We start from the raw sequence: 18,491 nt of genomic DNA on the forward strand, positions 1-18,491 counted from the left end.
TGTGATATTCTTTCTTTTCAAAACATTCTGCCCAGGATTTATTGGGGAAGAAAAATAGCCAGGATTATTTTCTCTCGTCTTCAGATCTGCTTAAATCTCCCAGATCTTGACTTTATCTCTCTTAATCCATGCTCACTCTGGAGCCAAAGGAAGAGAGAAATAGAAAAGATGGTCAGAGAGCTTCTCTGGAAAAGTTTCTATGAGCTCAAAAGCGGAATCCAAGATGCTAAAAAGAACTGGGTGGTATTCCCCTTTATAGTTCTCCTCTCCTCTCCCCCAACCCCAACACTGAGTTGGACAGAACTTCTCTGATAATGTCAGGAAGCTTCACACAAAAGATGGTGCCTGGTTTGCATTTGAGAGCTGCCATATGTTAGTTACAATTACTAATACCACAAGATTGTTTTGTTGCCCTTTTTGAAGGGAAGATACTTGTTTTCTTCTGTAAAGTTGTTCTCCACTTTGATGTCTGTACTTATTTTACTTCAATACAGATGGGTTTCCTTTCTTACTATCCCTCCCAAATTATTTAATTTTTGGTTACCTTCTTTCTGCCAGAGGTTAGATTAGCTACTGGAATTTCAACTAAGCAGAACACAATTCTATCTCTCATGCAGGCAGGAAGACAGACAGGGAGGCAGCATTTATAACTCAGTGAAAATATTGCTACAATTGGAAGTAAATGCAGATTATGAGAGAATCCCTTGTCAGTGTTCTTAGAAGGCACTTCTATAATATTTTTACATTTCCATGTATATTAGAGCAGTAAATTAATATATCAATAGAGCTGCAAAATTGTGGTCTTTTTAAAGTTTGTATTTATCAAACTTCAACACCCACATGAATTCAAGGACTGTATACATTAACTCATCATCTCAGGTCATTTGTGCTGCTATTATATAACAAAATACTTAAGACTGGGTAATTTACAAATAACAGAAATTTAGTCCTCATAGTTTTGTGGGCTACAAGGTTCAAAATCAAAGTGCCAGCAGGTTTCGTGTCTGGTGAAACCCTGTCTCTACTTCCAAGATGGTGCCTTGTTGCTGCATCCTCCAGAGGGGATGAACTGTGTGTCCTCACACGGCAGAAGAGGAAAAAGGCCCTAAGCTAGTTCCCTCCAGCTCTTTTATCAGGCACTAATCCATTCATGAGGGCATGATTTAATCATTTCCCAAAAGGCCTCATCTTTTAGTATCACCCCAATGGGGACTAAGTTTTAATCTATGAATTTTAGGAGCCATTCAGATCATGGCACTCATTTAAAGTCAATGTCAAAAGTCTCAGTTTGAGAAATTCATGAATATGAGGCCTGGGCCAAATGGCCCTTCTTCTCCCCCATCCCCACCCCCACCTAACAGCTCTGCATTGCAGCTCCCTCTTGGTTTCATTTGGATGTCTCATCTCCCTAACTCCTGCCCTGCCCCTCCCAAGGCTCAAAATATCTTAAACCCAGTTTTTCACCTTGCCCTGAATCACCAAATCAGTTCTTTCTCGTAAAGTCTCTCCTTCTGTAAATGGCCACACGGTATTGTCATCTACTTTGCACTCCTCCTTCATCATCGTTCCCTAAAATGTGACCAGTTGTCAAGAGCTGTTGGCTCTCCATCTGCCCTATGCCCTGAACTCTTCCTGTCCTGTCCCTCCTCACTGTCATTTTCCTTATTTAGGGCCCTACCATTCACCTGGGTGGTTATCATGCCTTCCACGAAGTCTCTCCTCTTCCTGCCTCACATCAACATATTCCACGCCCTACCCACTTGGTAAATTGATCCTTTTGGTACCAAGATACCTGGCTCCCCACTGCCCACAGAATTAAATAGACGCTTACCAGCCTGAGAGCTAAAACTCTTTCTGGAATAGCCACAACTCTTATCCCTCCCTCCACATACTCTAGGCACAAGATAAATGAGAATACTGACTATTCCACAAACACATCTTTGCCTCTCCATCTCTGAGCATTTACATATACTGTTGCTCTGCCTGCAATGCCATCCCAGAGATTCTGCTTGCTGAAACTCTATCCTTCCTTTAAACTCCACTTCAAATACTTCAGGAAACCTTCCCTCCTCCCCGACCCCCTGCGTGGTGCTCCCTCTTTAGAACACTAGTAGCTCTTTGATTCTTTTAATATCTTACGGCTCTCACTTTTTCTTTTCTTTTTTTTTTCTTGAGATGGAGTCTTGCTCTGTTGCCCAGGCTGGAGTGCAGTGGCGCAATCTCGTCTCACTGCAAGCTCCACCTCCCGGGTTTACGCCGTTCTCCTGCCTCAGCCTCCTGAGTAGCTGGGACTACAGGCGCCCACCACTGCGCCCGGCTAACTTTTTGTATTTGTAGTAGAGACGGGGTTTCACCGTGTTAGCCAGGATGGTCTCGATCTCCTGACCTCATGATCCACCTGCCTCGGCCTCCCAAAGTGCAGGGATTGGCTCTCACTTTTTCTAATGTACTGATTCCACAAATACCTAGCAAGCATCTATGAGGAGCTAGAGACTCTGGCATGTGCTGGGGTTAAACGAGGTATCAAGGATCCCTTTCCTCACAAAATTTATAGTCTAATGAAGGAGGCTGATAAGCAAACAGACAATTCCCATAGGGTGACGAAGCAGGAGAGTGTCTGATGGTAGCACGGAAAAAGGCTGCTCCATAAACTGGGGCACAAGGGCAGAAGAATCCACAGACAAATATCCCCCTCAGTTATCTATATTTTCATTTATACCTTCTAGGTGGACCTGTTCTTGAGGGAAACTGGCTCATATCACTGCATGTCCTTGAAGTCTAAGTATTGTGCCTACACATCAGCACTTACAACTTTGTTTTTGTTTTTTTTAATATATATATTTTTATTATACTTTCAGTTCTGGGGTACATGTGCACAACGTGCAGGTTTGTTACATATGTGTACATGTGCCATGCTGGTGTGCTGCACCCACTAACTCGTCATTTACATTAGGTATATCTCCTAATGCTATCCCTCCTCCCTCCCCCAGCCCCACAACAGGCCCCAGTGTGTGATGTTCCCCTTCCTGTGTCCAAGTGTTCTCATTGTTCAATTCCCACCTATGAGTGAGAACATGCAGTGTTTGGTTTTTTGTCCTTGCGATAGTTTGCTGAGAATGATGGTTTCCAGCTTCATCCATGTCCCTACAAAGGACATGAACTCATCATTTTTTATGGCTGCATAGTATTCCATGGTGTATATGTGCCACATTTTCTTAATCCAGTCTATCCTTGTTAGACATTTGGGTTGGTTCCCAAAATAGCAAAGACATTTGGGTCTTTGCTATTGTGAATAGTGCCACAATAAACATACATGTACATGTGTCTTTATAGCTGCATGATTTATAATCCTTTGGGTATACACCCAGTAATGGGATGGCTGGGTCTGATGGTATTTCTAGTTCTAGATCCCTGAGGAATCTCCACACTGTCTTCCACAATGGTTGAACTAGTTTACAGTCCCACCAACAGTGTAAAAGTGTTCCTATTTCTCCACATCCTCTCCAGCACGTGTTGTTTCCTAACTTTTTAATGATCACCATTCTAACTGGTGTGAGATGGTATCTTATTGTGGTTTTGATTTGCATTTCTCTGATGGCCAGTGATGATGAGCATTTTTTCATGTGTCTCTTGGCTGCATAAATGTCTTCTTTTGAGAAGTGTCTGTTCATATCCTTTGCCCACTTGTTGATGGGGTTGTTTGTTTTTTTCTTGTAAATTTGTTTGAGTTCTTTGTAGATTCTGGATATTAGCCCTTTGTCAGATGAGTAGATTTCAAAAATTTTCTCCCATTTTGTAGGTTGCCTGTTCACTCTGATGGTAGTTTCTTTTGCTGTGCAGAAGCTCTTTAGTTTAATTAGATCCCATTTGTCAATTTTGGATTTTGTTGCCATTGCTTTTGGTGTTTTAGACAAGAAGTCCTTGCCCATGCCTGTGTCCTGAATGGTATTGCCGAGGTTTTCTTCTAGGGTTTTTATGGTTTTAGGTCTAATATTTAAGCCTTTAATCCATCTTGAATTAATTTTTGTATAAGGTGTAAGGAAGGGATCCAGTTTCAGCTTTCTACATATGGCTAGCCAGTTTTCCCAGAACCATTTCTTAAATAGGGAATCCTTTCCCCATTTCCTGTTTTTGTCAGGTTTGTCAAAGATCAGATAGTTGTAGATGTGTGGTATTATTTCTGAGGGCTCTGTTCTGTTCCATTGTATCTCTGTTTTGGTACCAGTACCATGCTGTTTTGGTTACTGTAGCCTTGTAGTATAGTTTGAAGTCAGGTAGCGTGATGCCTCCAGCTTTGTTCTTTTGGCTTAGGATTGACTTGGCAATGTGGGCTCTTTTTTGGTTCCATATGAACTTTAAAGTAGTTTTTTCCAATTCTGTGAAGAAAGTCATTGGTAGTTTAATGGGGATGGCATTGAATCTATAAATTACCTTGGGCAGTATGGCCATTTTCATGACTAATAAAGAAGAAAAGAGAGAAGAATCAAATAGGCATAATAAAAGATGACAAAGGGGATATCACCACCAATCCCACAGAAATACCAACTACCATCAGAGAATACTATAAACACCTCTATGGAAATAAACTAGAAAATCTAGAAGAAATGGATAAATTCCTTGACACATACACCCTCCCAAGACTAAACCAGGAAGAAGTTGAATCTCTGAATAGACCAATAACAGGCTCCGAAATTGAGGCAATAATTAATAGCTTACCAACCAAAAAAAGTCCAGGACAAGATGGATTCACAGCTGAATTCTACCAGAGGTACAAGGAGGAGCTGGCACCGTTCCTTCTGAAACTATTCCAATCAATAGAAAAAGAGGAAATCCTCCCTAACTCATTTTATGAGGCCAGCATCATCCTGATACCAAAGCCTGGCAGAGACACAACATAAAAAGAGAATTTTAGACCAATATCCCTGATGAACATTGATGCAAAAATCCTCAATAAAATACTGGCAAACGGAATCCAGCAGCACATCAAAAAGCTTATCCACCATGATCAAGTGGGCTTCATCCCTGGGATGCAAGGCTGGTTCAATATATGCAAATCAATAAACGTAATCCAGCATATAAACAGAACCAAAGACAAAAACCACGTGATTGTCTCAATAGATGCAGAAAAGGCCTTTGACAAAATTCAACAGCCCTTCAGGCTAAAAACTTTCAATAAATTAGGTATTGATGGAACGTATCTCAAAATAATAAGAGCTATTTATGACAAACCCACAGCCAATATCATACTGAATGGGCAAAACCTGGAAGCATACCCTTTGAAAACTGGCACAAGACAAGGGTGCCCTCTCTCACCACTCCTATTCAACATAGTGTTGGAAGTTCTGGCCAGGGCAATGAGGCAGGAGAAAGAAATAAAGGGCATTCAATGGGAAAAGAGGAAGTCCAATTGTCCCTGTTTGCAGATGACATGATTGTATATCTAGAAAACCCCATCATCTCAGCCCAAAATCTCCTTAAGCTGATAAGCAACTTCAGCAGTCTCAGGATACAAAATCAATGTGCAAAAATCACAAGCATTCTTATACACCAATAACAGACAAAGAGAGAGTCAAATCATGAGTGAACTCCCATTCACAATTGCTTCAAAGAGAATAAAATACCTAGGAATCCAACTTACAAGGGATGTGAAGGACCTCTTCAAGGAGAGATACAAACCACTGCTCAACGAAGTAAAAGAGGATACAAACAAATGGAAGAACATTCCATGCTGATGGATAGGAAGAAGCAGTTACATCTTTGGAAAGATGTTTTTGCACAAAGCACCTAAGTCTGAAATTTGCATGAAGCTTCCTTTGAGAGATGAAGCCGGCTGGGCTTCTGGGTTGGGTGGGGACTTGGAGAACTTTTCTGTCTAGCTAAAGGATTGTAAATGCACCAATCAGCACTCTGTGTCTAGCTAAAGGTTTGCAAACACACTAATCAGCACTCTGTGTCTAGCTAACCGGGTGGAGACCTGGAGAACTTTTCTGTCTAGCTACAGGGTTGTAAACGCACCAATCAGCACTCTGTAAAAACGGACCAATCAGCACTCTGTAAAATGGACCAATCAGCAGGATGTGGGTGGGGCCAAATAAGGGAATAAAAGTAGGCCACCGGAGCCAGGAGCAGCAAAGCGCTGGGATCCCCTTTCAAGGTTTGGCGCTTTGCTCTTTCGCTGTTTGCGGTAAATCTTGCTGCTGCTCACTCTCTGAGTCCATGCTGCGCTGCCTTTGTGAGCTGAAACACTCACTGTGAAGGTCTGCGGCTTCACTCCTGAAACTCCTGAAGTCAGCAAGACCACGAACCCTCCTGAAGGAAGAAACTCCAGACACATCTGAACATCTGAAGGAACAATCTCCAGACACACCGTCTTTAAGAACTGTAACCCCCACCGTGAGGGTCCGCGGCTTCGTTCTTGAAGTCAGTGAGATGAAGAACCCACCTGAAGGAACGAATTCCGGACACACCTTGTGGGGAAATAAAAGTCTCAGGGGAAAAAAGTAAACTAGAATAAAATGCCAAAAGGATTTTTAACTCCAAAGCTTGAACTCTTTCCCAGAGCTTCAATTAGTTAACTTGCTATCTCAATAATTAGTTCCATTTTACAGCTTTCACAAATAACGCCACAGGCTTAGGAGCTGACATCACAAAACAGTGTCTAAAGTCAAGTGGCTTTCCTCCATCTGTTACCTCAGAAACACCCCAGTACCCATAGCAGAGTGCTTGACAGAGAGCCCACAGTCAGGGTTGGATAAGCCAGTACTAAGCACTGTCCATGTTGAAATGTGGGGAAAGAGTTTAATCTTGTAAAATGCTGGCTGGGTCTCTCCTGGGACAACTAGTCTGTAGTTCCCACCTCCCTTGCACTTAGTCACTTAGTCACATGATCGAGTTTTAGCCAATGGAATGTCCCTGTCCTAATGGGTGACTTCTAGGCCGCACATTCTTTCTCCTTGCTGGAAAGCTCCCTGTTGAAGATGGCAGAGACAGAGGTGGCACTGCCAGCACCTCCATGCCTGCCTATCTGGCACACCAGGTTGGACTGTTAAGTGAGCAAGAAAAAAAGCTCCCACTATGCTAAGCCACTAGAACTTGGGGTTTATTTGTTGAACACCTGGCATAACCCTGATTAATACAATCCACTCTATGTTGTGTTCAGAAAGTGAGGACAAAAAAGCAAAACATCTCTAATGGGCTCTCTGTGAAACCAGACTTGCCTTCAGGTGAGTTGGTTGCCTTGTTTCTCTGAGTGCCTTCAGTGGGCCTTTGGAAACTTGCTTTTTTGGAGCAAAGTTAGGTAGGTTCAATAGTATGTTTGAAGTTTTCCTGTGTTAAATTTTTAAAAAATTTGTAATTTGTGGATGCAAATTCTTCATGGTTTTCACAACTGAAGAAAAATTTCCAGATGTTTCACAAAGCACTAAAATACTGTACGTTGTTTTCTTTTTCAATGGGAAATTATTCACAGGGCAATAAAAGGTTGTTTTTTCAGTAAACAGATTATGTTTCAGTCTGCGGTGTGAACACTTAAATGGAACGATGCAATATGCCACTTTTTAAAAGAGGGTTTTAAACATGTCAGTACAAACCTTTCAATCCTCTGTCCCATAAATTCAACTTTTTAAAATGAAATCAACCTGAGCCCTGTGAAAGCTCATACTGCTATATCAAAACCAGTGAAATTTGCCTGTTTATTGCCACCTATGGAATGTGGCAAAGAAACATTCTTTTCACATGGGACAATTTCTTCAACTTTACACCAAGTGAAATTTAATTACTTTTCACTTCCTGGAATCATTAGGCATTAGTTCTCCTGGAGGCGGGGCGAAAGGAGAAGCTGAAAAATAAGTCTGTGTTTAATACATTTCACCTTGGAATTTTATCCTTCTTCCCTCTACTACTGGTTATGCGGAAGTTTCAGCCCAGGAAGCCACTTCAGAAACATTTAGGAGTTCTCATCAACACAGGTACATTGACACTCAAAGCAATTCCTTGTGTCTCAACCAATATTGTCAGTGAAACAATTGGAATGTCAGGTTCTTCCAAGTTAGCGTTTTGAGATGTTTTTGTCTTTACAAAAAAGTAGTAAGTGCAGTAGCAAGTAAGCAAACAGAAGCCCGAGCAAAGCCTTCTCCAGGGTATGGTTGTATCACAACACAGGAAAAACAGAATTGTACAGAACAAGTATGGTTTAGTAACTTAATTCACATCACAATAGATTGTTTGACTCTTCAAAGGAGTTCATGGGTCCTTTTATATTTAATATTCTTTTTATATTTAATTATAAATCATATATTAAAGTTTCTCATAGAGTATTTGAATGTAGTTTATGGTAATTACCTAACAAAGAGAATGAGAAGGGATAAAATTAAAGACCCTTGTTAAAGTCACTGTCAGAAATGCGGATGAACAATCTGCAAAGACACGGAAGACGAAGGGAAAGCGAGAGTCAGTGAAGAAACACAGTGCGTCAGGTCGCATCCATGTTGTAGTGCGAGGTATACTCATGCTACATCGTGAATGTCTTTCCTCACTTTTTGGGATCCTCACCCCATGATAATGTGCAAAATGCTCTTGGTAATTACAAGACAGGACACTGCTGCTAGTTGGTTGAGACCTAAAGACTCTCTCATAATACCACTCTTTGGGAGGCACCAAAGATGAATATTGGAAAATGTAGGATGGAAGTAGACAACTGTACAAAGGAGGAACATAGCATGACTTTTTCTTGGGGTAGATATGGAAGAAGAGAGATGATTAAGTGAGAGCAGCACTTTCTTTATGGGCAAGAATTCCCATGCGTACACATGTTGGTTTTGCAGTTCAATAGAACTGGATTCTGAGCATCCTATACATCTTAGTTTTGTTTTTTTTTTTTTTTTCAAAACAGTGGCAACCATTCTTTCTTAATGGATAACTGCATACTCTGTGTGTGTGTGTGTGTGTGTGTGTGTGTGTGTGCACGTGATGAAGAAAATGATTATCCCCCACTCAAGAGTTTTAAAATGTGGATAATTTTCGTGCTGAAAACCCAACTTGATTAAAGTCTCTATATTTCACTATGTTTAATTATCTGGACCTCTAATTTATTTGAAGGCAAATTTTCAAGATAGGACTAGAGGACATATTTTATTTAACTGTTTGTTAGCACGATCTGAAGATTATAAATATTTAGACCAGTGGTTTTGGGACCCCCACTCTTGTGTGGGGGTCACACAAATGTTGGGGAGCCCTGGCCCTCCTAAGTCTGCAACCAACCAAAACCCCTTGGCCTCTTCAGTTTCTCTACCTTACAGCCAATAGACTGTAAAGATTTCTGTGCTCTGAAACACTCCTTGATCTGTACTGAATTTCATCTGAATGTAAAGTTTAGTCAGGAGGGGTTTCGCCTTTTTAAAAACTCTCTCGCATAGTGAAGGAATGTTTTTTGAGTGCCTATATATGTTATATTCTGGGCTTTGGGGAGATTACACTAGTCAAACAGACCTAATCTTTGCATTTTTGACTAAGTGGGGAGATGGGCCTTGACTAGCAGGCTACTTCAATAGCTTGTTAGCTATTTACTGTTATGGTCAGTGTGACAAAGGATGCTTGTGGAGTCTGAGTGTGTATGAGGTAGAGCTGGGCAAAACGTCCTCAAGAAAGTGACTCTTATGCTGAGACTTCAAGGTTAAGTAGCATTTGGCCAGAAAAAACAGTCACAGGAAGCACCTTGGGCAGAGTCTTGGTTCAGGGTGGCTAGAGATGGGCAGTGTGGTGGGAGAGGAGGCTGGAGCAGGTGATTAGGTGGGTGGGGAGGGGCTGGTCCTGCAGAAGGTGGAGTGCAGTGGCGGGAAGTTGGTGCCCATTAGTAGGGCAATAAGTTTGAAATGGGCTTTGCCTAAGTAAATATTGCTTGCAAAGATTTTAGCCTGTCCATCCTTGCTGGGGTGGGTTTGGGGTTGGAGGGGATGGTCCATCATTTTTCACCTGGGCCTGACCTATTCTTTTTTAATTTTAATTTTAATTAATTTTTTTTAGAAACAGGGTTTTACTCTGTCAGCTAGGCTAGAGTACAGTGGCATGAACATAGCTCTGTGCAGCCTTGAACTCCTGGGCTTAAGCAATCCTCCTGCCTCAGCCTCTCAAGTAGCTGGGATTACAGGTGAGAATGACCATGTCCAGCTAATTTTTTTTTCTTTGCAGAGATAGGGTCTCGCTATGTTGCCCAGGCTGGTCTCAAACTCCTGGACTGAAGCAATCCTTATCTTCCTGTCCTGGCCTCCCGAAGTATTGAGATTGTAGGCATGAACCACATTTGTCCTCTGACCTATTCCTGATGGGGTTGCAAGCAGAGCCCTGTGGGCCATGGCAGGAATTTGTATAATATCCTAAGAGCAATGAGAAGCTACTAGACAGTTTTAATGAGAAGTGTGACGTATTTATCAAGTGCTGTCAGGTTCTAATATTGAGGACTTGAATGAGGTTTGGCAAAGGGCATCAAAATATCTGAGTGTGTTCGTAACAAGTCATGACAATTAAATTTTTAAAAACTGTGTAAAGGAGGAAGGGGCTGGTTAAACATGATGACATTTGATCTGCCTCATTCTTGTTCAACCTAACAGCATATAACTGTGCTAAAGAGAATATAACTCAATATTAGTCTGTAATAGTAGTAGACTGTGGCTGTTTTGAACCAACTAATTTTTGCAGTAATTTCACTCCTAAAAAAACGTGTTCTTGGCCAAGTACAGAGGTTCATGACTGAAGTCCCAGCATTTTGGGAGGCTGAGGCAGAAGGATCGCTTGAAGACAGAAGTTTGAGACCAGCCTGGGCAATATAGTGAGACTTTGTCTCTATAACAAATTAAAAAGTAGCTGCATATGGTGGCATGCATCTGTAATCCTAGTGAGTTGGGAGGCTGAGGCAGGCGGATCCCTTGAGCCCAGGAGTTTGAGGCTACAGTGAGCTGTGATCACACCACTACACTCCAGCTTAGGTGACAGAGCAAGACCTTGTCTCTACAAAAAAGAAAAAAACCTGTTCTCAGAAGAAGCTCATGGTGGGAGGAGCAGAAACCAATGCTGACATATCAGTCTTTGATACGGAGGTATAGTAGGCAGACATGAATTTTCCTAGATTAAAAACAAATGTGTAATGAAAGTTGAAATACAAAGAATTTCTCCGTTTATCTTCTTGACTAAAGAGGGAAAAAGATCATACACATTGTAGATCATGTGAATTTTAGGCTGATGATTTGAAACATTTTTATAATAATTCAGTGGCTCTTTTTGAATATCCAGATGTTAATAATGGTTCCCTGCTATGTGATTAGAAATGAATCTGCCAAGGAAAAATGAAGCCCTTTTCTCTTGGGGGAAGTTGAGTAACTTCTGTTATTTTCCCAGGCTTCCTGGGGAAGTCTATCAACATATGAATAAATGATGGGAACCGGAGTCTGGCTGGTCACTATGGAATTATCAGCCTTGTTTTCTGAGTTTGACCTTAGTTATTTACACACTCAGCTTGAAATATGGCAAATGTAGTCACTTTTCAGCTATTTCATTCCTTGAAATCTAATAGTCCTTTAAGTGTTTGAGATTGAAAAGGCTGTGCTGTTTTCATAAAGGTTTCTGCTGTCATTGGTCGTGAAGGCCATGACTTTTGCCCAAATGAAGAAATAAGATGAGGACTGGGGATTCCCTCTTCTCTATTAAATTTTTCTTGGGAGAGAGAGAAAAAAATCATCCTCTTGAAAAAGAAGCAACGTTTAAAAGCCACAAATCTCTCTTAGAGATAGAAACCCAGTAACTGGCTTGGATGGATGATTTTTGTTTTATTTTTGCATTTCTGATATGCTACCTGTTTTAATTTTTTCTTTAACACTGAAGATTCCATGCTAGGGTTGTCTTAGATCTAGGTATTTCCAAATCATTACATTCAAACATTAAAACACTCCATTTGGCCCTTAGAAACATCATGATAGTCTTCCTTTACACTGAGGAGCTAAAGCATTTCTGGTATAATGCCTAAACATAAACATACATCTGCAATGACCTCTTCCCATATGGGACCCTTTATTCAGTCCACCAACATTTATTGACAGGATTTTTAGGGATTTCTTGTCAAATGAGATCTTGTTTTGGCAAAATAAAAACTTATCATCTGAGAAATGAGAAGATCATTGCTTTTTAAGCAGCATTTATAGGACATTTAATATATATAGGACATTTAATATGTCAATATTTAATTTATTGACAGGATTTTTAGGGATTTGTTGTCAAATGGGATCTTGTTTTGGCAAAATAAAAACTTATCATCTGAAAAATGAGAAGATCATTGCTTTTTAAGCAGCATTTATAGGACATTTAATATCTATAGCATTTTGCAAAGGAGCAGAAGGTAATAATATTAATAACAATAGTTGGCATTGGGAGCTAACATTTGTTGCACACAATCAGCCAGGCACTGAGGTAAGCGCATTATATAGTTTGGCTTATTTTTTCCTCCAGCACTCTTTTGGGGTAGGTACTATTATTATCTTTATTAATAGATGAGGAAACTGAGGCTCACTAAAGTTTAGTAATTTGCCTAACACCATATGGCTAATGAAAAAGCCAGGACACAGTCCTAGGAATTTGTTTCCAGAGTCAAGAACCTTCTAGATCAGAGGCTCTCCAACTGTGGTTCATGGAGTGTTTTCTGAGAACCCATGAGATCAAAGTATTTTCATATTAACACTAAGAGGTTACTTGCCTTTCTGTGCTGACATTTGCGCTAACGGTGCAGAAGCAATGGCAGGAAAACTGCTGCTTCTTAGCACGAATCAAAGTGTTAAAATCAAGTTGTGCTAGTGGTCCTTGTGTTCTTCCCTGCCATGTATTTGTGGGGAGATAAAAAAGACAATTTCTTTTAACAACGTCCTTGATGAAGGAGTAAGAAATTATTAATTTTTCTAAACCTTGGCCTTTATGAAAAAATTTTAAAACATATTCTGTGTGACAAAATGAGACATGAGCACAAAGCCCTTCTTCTGCACACTGAAGTACAATGCTATCACTGTTTGATCGTTTGAACTGTGAGCTGTCTAGTCCTTTCTTTCATGGGGCCCCATTTTTACTTGAAAGAATAAGACAAACGATGGATACTTAGACATGGCAGATCTTTTTAGTGGCGCATTTTTACAAAAATAAACAAAATGTGCTTATTGTGTCAAGAAACTCACTGATAGTATTTATGGCTAATAATAAAATTTGAGCTTTCAAGAGAAAATTAGAATCTTGGAGATCTTGTATTCACCACCATGAGCTTGATAGCTTCAGGATACTTAAAGACTTTTCTGAGCTCAGAAGTGAAATTAACACACGCAATTTTGTGATATAAAGTAAGATATGGCAACATCTGGAAAATTGCATAACTAACAGAGTCAACCAATATTTCCCCAATGACCAATGCTTGATGTTACAAAATCATGCATGAGTAAAAGATTCATTCAATGTAGGAGGTAAACAGTGGATGGTAATGTTACAGAATATAGCAACAGTTATTTTGTATAGTTTCAGATTCCACATTATAACTAACCTTTAAGAAGCTACCACTTGTTAAGTTTTGGTGTGATACCAAACAATATCTGCAGTGATCTGATAAAGCTATCAAAATGCTCTTCCTTTTCTAAGTACATAATCGCAGTTAGAAAAAAATATGCTGGATAATCTTCATAAACTTCAATCAAAACAATATATTGTAACAGATTGAATGTAGGAGCAGATATAAGAATCCAGCTGTGTTCTATTAAACTAGACATTTATGAGATGCATAAAACTGTAAAACTATGCCATTCTTTTTACTAAACTTTTAAAATTAAAAAAATAATTGTGGTAAAATACACATGAACGTAAAATTTACCATCTTAATCATTTTTGAGTGTACAGTTCAGTAGTGTTAAGTACATTAACATTGTTGTGCAACTAATCTCTAGAACTTTTTTCATCTTGCAAAACTAAAATTTTACACCCACTAACCAATAACTCCCGATTACGCCCTCTGCCCCTCAGCCCTTGGCAACCATCATTCTACTTGCTGTCTCTGAATTTAACCACTCTGGGTACTTCATATAAGTGAAATCATATAGTATTTGTCTTTTTGTGACTGGTTTATTTCACTTAGTAACTTTCTTGCTTTTTTTTTGGAAATATAGTCATTTTCATAACAATGTTATTTATGTTAGCATACAATGGATTTCTTATTGTTATTTCAATGAACAATAAACACTTAAAAATTCTCAGTTTTAAATTCTAGTAGAATAAATGTCAATAGATATAGCCACTATACATATCTCTGTTGAACCACTAGCTGCATTACTGTAATTATTCATTTTAATGTTTGTCTTTATAATATAATATAATGTTTGTCTTTGTATTATAATATAATTATAATATAATATAATGTTTGTCTTTCTAATAGTCACTACATGGTGACTATTGTGGCAAGGACTGTGGAGTATTTATTTTATATCTATAGGGCAGATGTTAACTGAGTATTTGATAAGTGATGAGTGCTGAAACCCAAATTACAGTCAACACACTTTGAAAGTTACAGATCAACTTGTTGTGTGAGTGCATAATGCATAATTTTAAGGGGTGCTGGAATAAACATTTTAAATAGCTATTATATAGTTTAATGTGTTTTGGAAGAACTGTAACTTAGATATTGAACTTCCCATTTCACCAATTTCATTGTTTAGTATGAACATAAAATAAGATGCCAGGTAGATAATGTTGTATATTGGAAAGGCAAAAAATTGTGAAGTTGGGACTCCAGTGCTGGAGTTGGGAAAGCAATCATAGTCATGAGCTGCATTTCTTCTGATGAATGAGTTTTCTTGCCATCTTCCTTATGGACATCTGCTGATAAGGAGAAACTCATTGGTAGAGAGTCCTTGAAATTTCCGTAATATGTACCAACATGAATTAATACAAAATACAACAATTATGCAATATGGGACTTGAAAGCAAGTATTGTACTTTATCCACTGTGATGGTTAATACTGAGTGTCAACTTGATTGGATTGAAGGATGCAGAGTATTGTCCCTGGGTGTGTCTGTGAGGGTATTGCCAAAGGAGATTAACATTTGAGTCAGTGGACTGTGAGAGGCAGACCCACCCTCAATCGGGTGGGCAACATCTAATCAGATGCCAGCATAAAATCAGGCATGGAAAGAGAAGACTTGCTGAGTCTTCCAGCCTCCGTCTTTCTCCTGTGCTGGATGCTTCCTGCCTTCAAACATTAGACTCTAAGTTCTTCAGCTTTTGAACTCTTGGACCTACACCAGTGATTTTCCAGGGGCTCTCGGGCCTTCGGCTACAGACTGAAGGCTGCACTGTCAGCTTCCCTACTTTTGAGGTTTTGGGACTCAGACTGGCTTCCTGGCTCCTCAGCTTGCAGACAGCATATTGTGTGACTTCACCTTGTGATTGTGTGAGTCAATTCTAATAAACTCCCCTTTATATATACATCTATCCTATTAGTTCTGTCCCTTTAATGAACACTGACTAATAAACCCACTAAACAATATGGGACTTGAAAGCCAGTATTAGTACTGGCTTTAATTTCAAGGCTTTCAAGACCTAATAATTATGTCTTAAACCCTCATCTTTTCTAGAGAATGACTTTATTTCTCATTTATTAAAAACCCGCCCTAATGTCTTTCTCTTAATGAATGTTCTTAGTTGCTCTATAGCCATGGGATCATTGAGGAAATCTTTTGAATTTGATTAAAAATAGTCTGTGTTAAAAATAAAAACTCACAGAATGACATATGAAGCCCTTACCTTCTCTGTATTTTATTAGTAATACATATGGTGAATAAATACAATTGCTGCCATATAAAGCAATTTTTGGTGCTATTAACATTGTTTTCTGATTTACTATGATTTGAGTATTTATTGATCTGGGGCTGTCACTGGCCTGAAATTAATGGTGTTTAGGGTATAAATTAGGCAGGATGTCACAACATCTTAAATTCCATAGAGAAGAGTGTCTGAGAAATGTGCCTTTTGCTGGTCTCAGTGGAGTAAAACTTTTGATCTTCTGCATACTTGGATCTGGCTTCCTGCAAAGCCATGTTGCCCACATTGGTGCCAATGGCTAAAGCTGAGTTTTTTAAGGACAGCACCAGCTTAAATTCTTGTTGCATTCAGACCAGTTGCAGTCTTGTCTCTGCTCCCTTCCCCTATGAAGAGTTTGGGGAAAAAACATCATGAAAAAATATATATTCCTCCTGAGTACCTGATCCAGAGCTCAGACATTTTTGGAAGTGACTTGGCCTGATCTTTTATCTAACTGTCTAATTTAGAAAACCACAGATTGTCTGAACTTAAAGGGAATCAAAGACAAAACAAGATTGAGGCGGCTGAGCTACAGATGCAGAGATGCAGATCTTTGTGAAGACCCTCACAGGCAAGACCATCATCCTCGAGGTCGAGCCCAGTGACACCACTGAGAATGTCAAGGCCAAAATTCAAGACAAGGAGGGCATTCCACTTGACCAGCAACGTCTGATATTTGCGGGCAAACAGCTGGAGGATGACTGCACTCTCTCAGACTGCAACATCCAGAAAGAGTCCATCCTGCACCTGGGGCTGCACCTGCGAGGTGGCATTATTGAGCCTTCCCTCTGCCAGCTTGCCCAGAAATACAACTGCGACAAGATGATCTGCTGCAAGTGCTGTGCTCGCCTGGACCCCCGTGCTGTCAAATGCTGCAAGAAGTGAGGCCACACCAACAACCTGTGCCCCAAGAAGAAGGTCAAATAAGGCTCTTCCTTCCCCCAAGGGCAGCCTCCTGCCCAGGCCCCATGGCCCTGGGGCCTCAATAAAGTGTCCTTTTCATTGACTGGAAAAAAAAAAAAGACAGAACAATTCAACACACCTTTTTTTTTGCAGTTGATGAAACAGAACTAGAGAGGCTAAGTGGCTTGCCCTAGTCAATACTGAATTGGTGACAGAACAAGGGCTAAGCCCAGGACTCTCATCGGTGGTTTATTTTCTTTCAGCTGCCTGCTGATGGGGAACATTTGTGGGACTTCTTTGAATGCATTCTTGGGGAAATATAGTGAAGTGGGATCAATCCCACCCCAACTCTCTCTCTGTTTATGTCTCTCCCTCTCTCTCTTGCACACACATAGACACACAGGGTATTCCAGTCACAGTTCCAACAGCTTTGTGACTTTGCTTGGTCACTTAAGCGAGCTAAGGCTCAGGAGTGTATTCTGCTTCAGGGAGATGGTGATACCTGTGCTGGCTGTTGCATGTATTCCATGAGAAGATATATGTGGAAGCCCTTCGTGAGATGTAAAACCCTATAACTAGTGTAACAGGGTGGTAGTGACAGAAGATTTTAAAGCAAAGTTCCAAAATGCTTGTTCACACAGTTTTTTGTATAGGTACAAGAAATCTCATGAGGTTGTGAATCCTGTGGTTTCATTTGCATAATTCATAACTCTGTAATATGATATTGTCTTAACCAAATAGCCTTCTCTCGGTCTTTTCTTCATCCCTTGCAGTCTTTTAAGCCAAATTCTCAATTTCAGACCTTGCTGGAAGTCCCCTTGGACCTTCGGTTTGTTATTTCAAAGCTAGGATAAAAGGAGTTTAAGATATGGACATGTCTAAGAAAAATATACTTATTGCTTTGGGCCTTTTCTTTCATTCTGTGTTATTTGGCAAGCTTGTTCTATTTGCTTGAGCTGTGGGCTGGGGATTAGGAGACTGACTGGGTTTTGATCCCTGCTCTGCTCTGTGTCGCTTTGGACCTGGTACTTAACCACTGTAGAAAATAAAAAGGCCAGCTCAGTGGACAGCCTGTTTTGGTCAGTTCAGGCTGCCATAGCAAAGTGCCATAGGTGGAATGGGAGTTTAAACAACAGAAACGTATTTTTTCACGGTTCTGGTGGCTGGAATGTGTGAGATGAGGGTGCCACCATGGTTAGGTTGTGCTGAGGGCTCCCTTTCTTGCTTGCAGATGACCATCTCCTCACTGCGTATTCACACGGCAGAGACAGACAGACAGTTGGCAAAACCTCTAGTGTCTCCTTCTCTCTCTCTCTCTCTCCCCCGCCTTTTTTTTTTGAGATAGGATCTCACTCTGCTACCCAGGCTGGAGTGCAGTGGTGCGACCTCAGCTCACTGCAGCCTCGAGCTCCCGGGCTCAGGAGATCCTCCCACCTCAGCCTCTCTGGTATTTGGGAACACAGATGCACACCATCATGCCTGGCTAAATTTTTGTATTTTTTGTAGAGACAGGGATTCGTCATGTTGCCCAGGCTGTTCTTGAACTCCTTGACTCAAGTCATCCACCCGCCTTGGCCTCCTAAAGTGCTAAGATTTGAGGCATGAGCCACCACACCCAGCTGGTGTCTCTTTTTGAAAGGACAGCAGTCCCATCATGAGGATCTCACCCTCATGATCTCATCTAAACCTAATTATTTCCTCAAGGTCTAATATTCAAATA

At 40.3% G+C, this 18,491-nt stretch overlaps 1 protein-coding gene and 1 long non-coding RNA gene across 3 annotated transcripts in view; both read left to right on the top strand.

The window, feature by feature from the left end:
* The window catches only part of LINC03007 (long intergenic non-protein coding RNA 3007), a 154,773-nt gene that overhangs the window by 46,700 nt on the left and 89,582 nt on the right, over positions 1-18,491 (top strand). The gene's annotated exons all lie outside the window — the stretch shown is intronic.
* On the top strand, positions 16,412-16,753 carry LOC100432760 (ubiquitin-like). 2 transcript variants are annotated; one of them, XM_054559369.1, is made up of 2 exons: positions 16,412-16,514; positions 16,602-16,753. In XM_054559369.1, the coding sequence occupies exons 1-2, from the start codon at positions 16,412-16,414 to the stop codon at positions 16,751-16,753; spliced, it is 255 nt and encodes an 84-aa protein (XP_054415344.1). The 2 variants fall into 2 exon arrangements, with proteins under 2 accessions (XP_054415344.1, XP_054415343.1); XM_054559368.1 differs by having other exon boundaries at positions 16,412-16,753.

Source organism: Pongo abelii, chromosome 6 (assembly GCF_028885655.2).
Source record: "Pongo abelii isolate AG06213 chromosome 6, NHGRI_mPonAbe1-v2.0_pri, whole genome shotgun sequence".
Lineage (NCBI taxonomy): Eukaryota > Metazoa > Chordata > Mammalia > Primates > Hominidae > Pongo > Pongo abelii.

Excerpts from the sequence above, each read along its gene's own strand:
- LOC100432760 (XM_054559368.1), top strand. The coding sequence starts at position 16,412 with ATGCAGATCTTTGTGAAGACCCTCACAGGCAAGACCATCATCCTCGAG.